The sequence below is a fragment of the Salvelinus namaycush genome, unplaced genomic scaffold, assembly GCF_016432855.1.
Source record: "Salvelinus namaycush isolate Seneca unplaced genomic scaffold, SaNama_1.0 Scaffold400, whole genome shotgun sequence".
In the NCBI taxonomy this organism is placed as follows: Eukaryota; Metazoa; Chordata; class Actinopteri; order Salmoniformes; family Salmonidae; genus Salvelinus; species Salvelinus namaycush.
In genome coordinates, this window is record NW_024061009.1 from 21663 (window position 1) to 31616 (window position 9954).

The following is a 9954-nucleotide window of genomic DNA, read 5'->3' on the forward strand; positions in this document are numbered from 1 at the left end:
TCGTGCTGTATACCTGCGCTGAACTCCCGCCTTTAATGAGAGCGTTGTGAGCCACGTGAGCTCACGTTTCTCCGGAATAAGCGGTCACAATGGCGTATTCAGTCGGTGGTCTAAATAATTAAAAACACAGGAATAATTACAGTATAAAATTGTAATTATTGTTGGGCTGCAGGAAAGCCTTTTGATTGTGAAAGACGACACGACGGGACCGGTTCGGGTTTAGGTTTCCTTTTCTATCAATATTGCAGGGAGCCAAACTGACGGTCTTTCTCGCTGTCTGACTATGGTGCGTGTGCATTGCATGGAAAACGAAGTCCAACTTTCGAAATAATTCTCATATTCATCAGCATAATAATGATTGATAACATTTGAATAGGCCAAATTTATGAAGAGACGAATTATTGTCCACATGCTCAGTATAGGCTAATGTTTTGCATGGCTATTTAATAGGCCTACATAGATTTTCTTTTGACATTGTTTTTTAATAAAGAAAACAGATGTTTAAGGTCGTGATATCTATTTTACGAGACGGAGGGTGTCGATCCCAAAACAGCTGGCGCATAACTGTTTTCAGTTCATCTAGACCTAGGTAAACTATATATGTAGCTAGCTTATCCATAATGTAAATTCTAGTTGTCAATGGCAACATATTATGTATAGGCTAATTTATGCTAGGTTTAAAGGGCATAGATGTTCTACTTTAATGGTGTCTGCTTAGCAATAGTTGGCTGGGGGGCGTTTGTGGACGTTATTAACTCCTATTTGATTGTGGTAATTGTTCACATTTTGGCCCGGACAGTTTGATTAATTACATTTTAATCAGTGTCCATTTAGGACAGACAATGTTAGGAATATAGGCTATAGGCATCCAGGCTACATGTGCATTTTAAAATAACACACAAATTGTAATTTTAGTAAGTCCTTAAAAAATAAAAACCAAATTGGAAAAACTACTTTTTAAAATACAACAATTCAAACACAACGTAAACTTCTGTCATTCAGACTGTACCCAAATGTTGTTCAACTCCTGTATTTAGGCCTACTTGTGAAAATAGTTTAAATGTTATTTTAAACTAAAAAGAAAAGTTTGCATGCCTTTCCTTGAACTTTATGCCCCGGCAAGGTATTGATACCTCAGCACAAGGCTTACTGGGGTTAACTGAGGGGCATTGATCAGGTTATGAATAGTTAATATGGTCTTACAGTATTGGGTTTCATCACTAACCTCAGCCTATTGCTCTAATATATCACTCTATTTGTAGACGCAATCTGCTCGCACCGTGTCCTGTGTGCTCAACAAATTTCCCTCATTTACTGACAGTGTGGTTCGTGGGTGGTGGGTATTGAGAGGGGGGGAGGGTGTGCAGCAGCATATGACAGTCCCGCCCGAGGCAAGTTATCCGCTCATCTAGGATTCCGTCCATTTTCAATGCAGAATCTAAGAATGCACAGTATGTGATTTAAAACGTGTCCAATTGTTTGACATTCGAACAAAAGCACGCGAGCCTTAAAATTCATGGCGTCTTTACCAGAAGGGCTGGAATTGATTTGCGTGTCCACGAGAAGCAAAACAGATGGTCATGTAACTTGATAAATGATACATTCAGCCCTTTTGTTGCCTTCGATTTCATATTCAGTTTTGTCCTAAATTTGTTCGTTTGTTAATACTGGAAATAGTCTATAGGCCTTCATTGGCATTTGGTAGGGACAGTTACTCTCCCATGAAGAGTTGGGATATGCAAAATAAATAAATCATAAAAACATTTCCAATTAGCACATGGGTATAATACACACTTGCACCTACATGTGTGAAATAAGACAAATAAATGCACCCATCAAATTATAATTATTTGTCTTATTAAAATATCGTTGGTCATTAATTGTGTCATTATAGAAATCTATCAAATGCACCTTACTACTTAGCACACCATGTTAATGCAATATATATCTATCCATCTATCTTTCTCTTAATATTTTTTTCCCACTTCTATGAAAGATCCACTGAGTAAAGTTTAAATGGATCAAGTGATAGCCTAGTGGCTGTTGTTCCTTCATTGTCCAGGAGATAATATAGTTAAAGAGAAGGAACGCTAAGTGGGTGTGCCTTGCCATCCATTAGTTTAGCGGTCACTTCTTCAGTGAGGAGCGTCGACTGCTGTCTTGAGGAGTGGCGAAGGCTCGAGGACTGCCATGCAGGTCACTCTCTCGTGCGCCACTCAGCCCGTGAGAGTCGAAGAGGATGGAAGTCCGTTCACTGTACTGAGACAGAGACAGAGAGATATTAGGCTAGTCTGAACGCTTGGTCCATCCAGCAACAGTATATTTTTTATCTCGGACTAGACCTCTGCTTGTGTCGGTGATTTTTGTTCAACTTTTTGATGAAAAGTTGTTTCCTAAGCCTAGGAGTACTGTGTTCTTTTCCAGAAAGAAAGGTAACGATCTTACTCTTTTCAATTCGTTGTCTTGTGTATTTTCTATTGAAATTTTAATGTCTCATCACCAGTCACAACAGCTTCATATTTGACATGTTTTTCGTAAGTGTTACCTTTAATTTATTTTCCAATTAATATATTATTTTCGGAAGACTTATAGAACATATATTTACAACCGTTGCGCAAAACAAAAAAGATGTGACGGATGTGAGGGAAATATTTGCCTTTTGTAAAAGTCGATTTATTTATTTTATTGTAGGCCTATAAGCCGTTGTACCTACGTTAATCTAGGGAGACACGCATGCGATGTTTTAATTATATATATGGCTAGTCTTTTATTAACAGATCAAATACGTACAATTGAACCCGTGTAATTACCAAGAAAGCAGCTTAGCTGTTCTTTTCCTCTCTGGTAAGCGCATTGGCGCAGCTCAGAGTGTATTTTCCTTCTGCTCTTTTGCGTGTAAGGATCTTATGTAGTTCTTAAGTAATCACCCTCGGCTCTGAGCCGATTTAAAGAAGACAGGAAAAGGTCCCGTCAATAAACAACTAACTGATCATGGATAGCCTTAGTTGGCATAATCCTACAAAAAAATACAATACAATTTTTTAAAAATGTAGACACTTAATATTAATATGCCTATACTAAACATGCTCGTATAAAATTGAACGTTTATATTAAATTATGTAGACCTATTTTATTTATTAGGCTATTATTTATGTATTTATTTAGAACTGTGTCACCAAAAACGAATAGCTAACTAATCCTTGTCTTTTGTGAATAATGCTGGGTTGAAATTGTTTTTGATTGTTCTATAATAACACTAAGTGTGTAATAATAATAATGCATAGTTATTAGTATATAATAACACTGATCTTCTGCGTTACTTTTAAGACCTTGACCATATTATTATTGCACGAAATGTGCGTGCGTAGGCCTATTGGTAAGATGAATTACAAAGCTATAATTTCATGGACTTTATTTATTTATTTGGAATGAATTGCAAACAATTTAGAGCTAGTGCATTTTTTTGACAGGAGTTATGCCAACTGTAGGCCTATTTGGTAGTGCAATAGGCTACCCTAAAATTATTTTATTTATTTACAGACTTCCAGGAATGGAGTCGATACCCAATCAACAACCAGCGGGACGAGACTCCAGCTCTTCCCCCAGCTCCAAGCAGGACGTTCAGCCCTTCTCCAGCCCCATCTCCCTGAAGCCTAACCAAGTCAGCGAGACCGCGTTATATGGAGTGCACATCGTGTCTTTGGTCATAGATGGCCAGGAAAGACTTTGCTTGGCGCAGATATCCAACACATTGCTAAAGAACTACAGTTACAACGAAATCCATAACCGACGCGTTGCTCTTGGAATCACCTGCGTCCAGTGCACGCCCGTCCAGCTCGAGATACTGAGGCGCGCTGGCGCCATGCCAATCTCCTCGCGGCGCTGCGGTATGATCACCAAGCGGGAGGCGGAGAGGCTATGTAAATCATTCCTCGGTGCTCACAACCCACCGAAGCTACCGGAAAATTTCGCTTTTGATGTCTCTCATGAATGCGCTTGGGGAAGCAGAGGTAGCTTCATACCTGCAAGGTATAACAGCTCGAGGGCCAAGTGCATTAAATGCACATATTGTAACATGTATTTTTCCCCGAATAAATTCATATTCCACTCCCATCGCACTCCCGAGTCCAAGTATACACAGCCAGACGCAGCAAACTTCAATTCGTGGAGGCGCCATCTCAAACTGACAGACAAAAGCTCGTCGGATGATGTTGCCCACGCGTGGGAGGATGTTAAAGCGATGTTCAACGGGGGAAGTCGTAAGAGGACGCTACCTATGAGTGGGTCATCCATGTCCTCTCCTTTGAAGTCACATTCCACCAGTAACCCAACCCAAAGAAGTTCCCCCGAGGTACCCCATAAAACGTTGCGCTGTGACGAAGACCGAGGTAGGCCTAACATCAGTCTGTCAAATGGCGTCCGGAACTACCCGGTTATCCCTGTGCCCAGCAAGAGCTTTGGGATGCTTCAAAAGATCCAGCCACCTCTCTTTCCCCACCCGTATGGATTCCCTGCGTTTGGACTGTGTCAAAAGAAGGACGACGGAGTGGGAGAGACAAATAAAACCAACGTTTCGGGTGTCTTTTGGCCAGGAGCAAAGGACAGTATCTATCCCTCTTTCCCGATGTTTTGGCCTACTGCAGGTGGCCTACCGATGCCACCGTATCAACAGTCACCACCCAAACCACCCACAGAGCTCTTAAGTGTCCGACAGAGTGATCTCGAGTTATCGGATCAAAGTGACCGGTGCGCAAACACACCTAAGGATAGCTTTCACGACAGCGAACGGTGCTCCAGCTCACAATCCACCCGGAACGACGAGGATAAATCCGGGGATGAGGCCCGGTCGACGGAAGGACTCCCCACAACTCCACGGAAGATAAATTACATCTCTGCGTTCAGACCTGTGGTGAAAGACGCCGAAAGCATTGCAAAGCTATACGGCAACAGGGACACGTACAGCGGTGTGCGCTCTGGTTACCTATCGCCAGATTTCGTGAGTGAAAGTTCTAGCTATAGGTCTATGTCCCCGGATGTGGATAGCGTGGACGACCCAGACGTTGACGTGGAGTCAAACAGGGCACAAGAGGATGAAGAGTCAGTCCAACTGTCAGTGGAGGACCGTCAGAGTCCCCCGCCCCTCAACTCAGCCCATTCCGGGCCGGAAGATAGTCAAGAGCTGGGGACAAGTCCAGGACCACACCCGGAAGATCCCCACTCCGGGTCCTCTGATGACGAGAGGCACGGTGGACAGGTGTCAGAGCGCCATGATACACCGGTGTACGAAGTAAGTGTGCCAATGTCCATATGAGTGCTTTGATGTTCAATCTATTTACGCACATGTTTGTAAAAATAATTTAGGCATCAATCCACGGAGACTTGTTTGGATCTCATATGAAAATGGGTGATGTTTGGTCTTGTAAATGCATGGGCATAAAGCATGGTCATCATGCTATGTTTAATGTTCCAATTGTCATAGGCCTATGCTATATAGGATGTTGATATGGCTGGCAGCTTTTAACAGTGTGAAGCCTAAACAGTAGGCTAATGTGATGTATTCAACGCGTTTTTGCAAGGGGATTTCCTATTTTGGTCAAATGAAGAAAAAGAAAAAAAGCCACTTATATTAACTATACCCAGGCCTTCTCGCATGACGTTTTATTGTGCTGTTGAAAACCCTGACATTACAGAAGGCTGAGCCTGTTTAGACATACATTGGCAGGTTGGAACAAATATGGAAATTATCTTTTGTTAAAATACATTTTGGCAATGACATTTACAAAAAAGACCATCGTCCCAATATTAAAGAGATTGAGAATGGAGTATGCCTGTTTTAATAAGGTCCCCGAGTGGGAGCCTAGTCTTGTCTTGTCTTTTGTTCTAAAGATAATTGAAGTGGTTCTGTTTTGGAGTGTTTACTGCGAGCCTTGTAGTGTGTTGGGAAAAGGTTAGGCCTGCGCCGGCCTCGTCCTAATGTCAGTCAAACCGCAATTTAGATAGGTGGACAACAATTGAATTACTAACCTATAATTATAAATTGGAGACGTGTCACGTGGGTATATCCGCTCAAAGAATTGCTTGTGAAATTAAGAGAATTATAGATAATTGCAGTTGTATTGACTAATGGCGATGGTTAATTTTGCAGGTGTACACACATGAAAAGGATGGACAAATGCCTTTGAACGGTCCATCTACGTTTGGATCAAAACATAGCAGCCCATTGCAATCGAACGGTAGGCCTATTATCTTGCATAGTACATATTCATGGTATAGTTTCTGTATGCAAATAGGCACGTCGCTTATTACCGTCTGTCTTTATCAGGTGTCCTCCATGTTTCCGACCCACATAAACAACGTTCTCCTACAAGAGAGGACGTTCCACAGAGAGCCTATCAGGACCAAGCAAAGGAAAGCCCAACATGTGAGTCTCTGTGTGCGCGCGCGTGTGTGTAAAAGTTTAGTAGGCCTACCATGGTAATATAGACTACTGTATTATATTTTATGTTACGAAATTGTTAGCCAAAGGTTTTTCACTTTTTACTGTTGCAAATATGATAATTTATAACAGAAAATTTAGTAAATTAGATGAATTAATGAGCTGATGCCATCTTTAATATTTCTCTTGCAGGCGATGGGGCATTACGTCAGCATGACGTCAGTAGGATCCACGAAAAAGATATCGAAAACATGGCTAAAGGTAATCATTTGACTTTTATCAATGATCATTGACATTTGTTTATATTGATTAGCCTCATGCAAAACGACCAACAAGTAGGCCTAGCCTCGTTTCAAGTCATTAGATCTCATCCTAAATTGATCAAAGCAAGGTGGAAATCACTAAACATAATAGGCTAATTGTCGGTTCTGTGAATAAAAAATCATATTTAGCATTGGATTAACAGAGTTATATTTTAAACATAACGAACACGTGTGAACGCGGCTCTATTTGTAGCTCTACTTCCTCAAAGCCTACAATTTAAACATTCGAGAAAAAAAAACTCGTGTTGTTAATTATAAGCCTTTTTATGGAACATGGGAACCATTTTTCATGTTGGTCTTGTGTAGGCTACGACGTGTGGAATCACCAGTCTAATATGTTATACTGGTGAGGTTTTCCCTTCCAATATCTAGGTACTGCACTAACAACATAATACCTATTATGATCTGTCTAATAATCTATTTTTTTTATTAATCGCTTGATAAAAAAATGTTATGCCTACAGCTTAACACAAGTTTGCACGGTCACGTTTGAATTGTTTTCCATTCGTTAACCTCCTCTAATGTTAAATTATGAGAAACGGAATTGTTCTACTTATTGTAACACGAAATCGTTTTTTACACTATTAATATTTTAACGAGCCCAGCCATTAAGCTGCGGCGCTCGAGCCTCTAACCCCGAGGCGATGGAGCTAATTATTTAGCAATACCATGCTTGGAGACACAGTGAGGCTAAACGACTGTTAGCGTTCCAACCATAGGCCTTCTGATAATAGTTATTACGATACTATAGGGAAATAAACCAAGGGAAACATTGTGGTTGTTTTTACCCATAGGCCTGTATTGTATTAGGCCTATAAATGCCTGTAATCAAAATCAAATGCTTTAATTGTTGAACAGGCTATCTAAGATAGGTCTGCAATATATAGGCCTAGTATGTTGAAAGCCACATTTGGAATTTACAGCTTTGCCTATTGCCTTTTTACAACGACGATTATGATAATGGTGATGACCGCTTCGTTTTGCAGAGGAACTTCAGAAACAGCTTGTCGAACAAGTGGAGCTCAGAAAAAAGTTGGAACGCGAATTTCAAAGTTTAAAAGGTAGGACGCTTTATTGTCCTACTGCTTAAACATACACAGAGTCGAGGTGCAGCTGATATGAAAGATTTACATGAGGGGAAACAGGCGCAACTTGATCTCTTAACTTAGTTTTTTTTTTAAATTTAACTTTATTTTTTAAGAGTTAAAGTCATTCACGTTTCCACCATCTTAGCCTGTATCAGAATGAGTTTAAACATAAAGAGACATACAGCAAACATATTGACTACAATGAAGCAAACATTAGTGGACAGCGACATGGTGCTGAAATGGAATTAAATTCTTGTTTAGCTTCAAAAGCGAGAGCTGCTCCTGTTTCCCACTCATTGAGGTCTTTATTTTAATATAGTCATATGTCATAATGTTGAGAACCCATTAGGCTTAAATTCTATTATTTGGACTTGCGCACTGTGTTAATAGTAGCCGTCTGCTTGCTCACTATGCAGATAATTTTCAGGACCAAATGAAGAGGGAACTGTCCTACAGAGAAGAGATGGTCCAACAGCTTCATATTGTCCGAGGTGAGTCTCCAGGAAAAATAATCGGAATATGCTAAATGGTCAATGTTTTAATAAATTAAATAATATGTCTCGACTTAAATTGAATGAAATGACCCATATCGTTATAGCGTTGACGTTCTAACGTATGAAAACATGCATGTACAAGAACAGTCATATTGACTTTGTTGCTTCCTTGTACCACACAAGAATGAAGAAGGGAAAGTGACACTTGCATAAATTCGGTCATTATAGAATTAGGCTGCATGTCCACAATCTACAAATAATAGCTTAACATTCCTGTAAAATAGTCAAGATTTTTCGCAATTTGACTGGAAATTGTCGAATGAACTGCAATAATATCAAACCATAGAGAGATTGATTTCGCTGTGTTTTGTTTGTAAATGTTATTTTCTCCTAAATCACGCACTGGAAAATGTAAAAAGCAGACCATTACGTATCGTCGTATCAGTTACATACAGTAGACGACAACAGCTGATGCCGCCCTTTCACGGATAGACTAGTTCTAGAGTTACTGGAACGCGGTAGTGTAAATACACACTTCAACTACACTAAGAGGTCACTCAAAATACCCGAGGGTGAACTACATAAATTACAGTCATCCATTTCAAAGTTTACAAACCACCGCTTTGTAGCTCAATTATTGCGTTTTTTTTTCTTATTATTTATGTGTTGTTTGCTTAGACACTTTGTGCAGCGAGTTGGATCAAGAAAGAAAGGCGCGTTATGCAATACAACAGAAGCTAAAAGGTAATTTATATGGTCCAAAAACAGAACATGTATCCAGTTTCAGTCCATTTGTGAATTAATTAAATGGCTAGCTGGGCAAGAGCATAGCCTTCTAGTGGACTTTGATTATGACTAGTAGTCTTTGTCAAATTATTGTCCAACCGTACCTATGCAAGTGCTACTTTTTATTCTTCGCTAGCATGTGTGTCCTTATGATATGCTAATTCCTAGCTCATTTGATATTGAGCAGAACTACTGTGACATGTAGACTGAACTTAGAGGAAAGGACGAGAGAATACATAGTGTGGATAGAAATACAACAAATACATTTCATCTGCCCAGTGTTTGAAGTGACACATCCCCTTTCTCCCTAGAAGCTCATGACGCCCTGCACCATTTCTCCTGCAAGATGCTGACCCCTCGCCACTGTACTGGAGCCTGTACTTTCAAACCCCCTCTGCTGCCTCCATAATAGACCCCCCCCCCCCCCCCCCCCCCCACACACACTGACTCCAGTACAGCTCACTGCAGCCAAAAAGAGAGACACCCACCTCAAGTAGTCACAGTCTCTCCGTAACTTCTTGACCTTTGCCCTCCCTCACCAGTCATCCAAGGATTCACAACCTGTGTACACACTCCAGCGCTATTTATTTAACCCAGAAGAAGTGGCTATGGAGGTTAGGAGAACTAGACCTTCCATTGAAAAGAACTCTTGACGATACACCAAGACCAAACGACTGGTCCATTGTATGTGGTGTATTTATAGACAGTTATCAAGTTGTAAAGAGCTCTTGATATGGACTCACCAAGTCCCTTTGAATCATAATCCATTGCTCTTTATATATCCCGTATATATATATATATATGTGGAGATGTGCAATGAGTTGTAT

The 9954-nt window shown here is 40.4% G+C and overlaps 1 protein-coding gene across 1 annotated transcript; it reads left to right on the forward strand.

The window, feature by feature from the left end:
* Positions 1 to 3550: 3550 nt before the first annotated feature.
* Positions 3551 to 9536, forward strand: LOC120041055 (SKI family transcriptional corepressor 1 homolog-B-like). The gene is made up of 6 exons (XM_038986021.1): positions 3551 to 5291; positions 6629 to 6697; positions 7746 to 7820; positions 8264 to 8338; positions 9020 to 9085; positions 9439 to 9536. The coding sequence occupies exons 1-6, from the start codon at positions 3551 to 3553 to the stop codon at positions 9534 to 9536; spliced, it is 2124 nt and encodes a 707-aa protein (XP_038841949.1).
* Positions 9537 to 9954: the final 418 nt, after the last annotated feature.

Coding starts and splice junctions, on each gene's coding strand:
- LOC120041055 (XM_038986021.1), top strand. CDS start 3,551: ATGGAGTCGATACCCAATCAACAACCAGCGGGACGAGACTCCAGCTCT. Junction 6,698..7,745: donor TATCGAAAACATGGCTAAAG/GTAATCATTTGA, acceptor TTCGTTTTGCAG/AGGAACTTCAGAAACAGCTT. Junction 7,821..8,263: donor CGAATTTCAAAGTTTAAAAG/GTAGGACGCTTT, acceptor CTCACTATGCAG/ATAATTTTCAGGACCAAATG.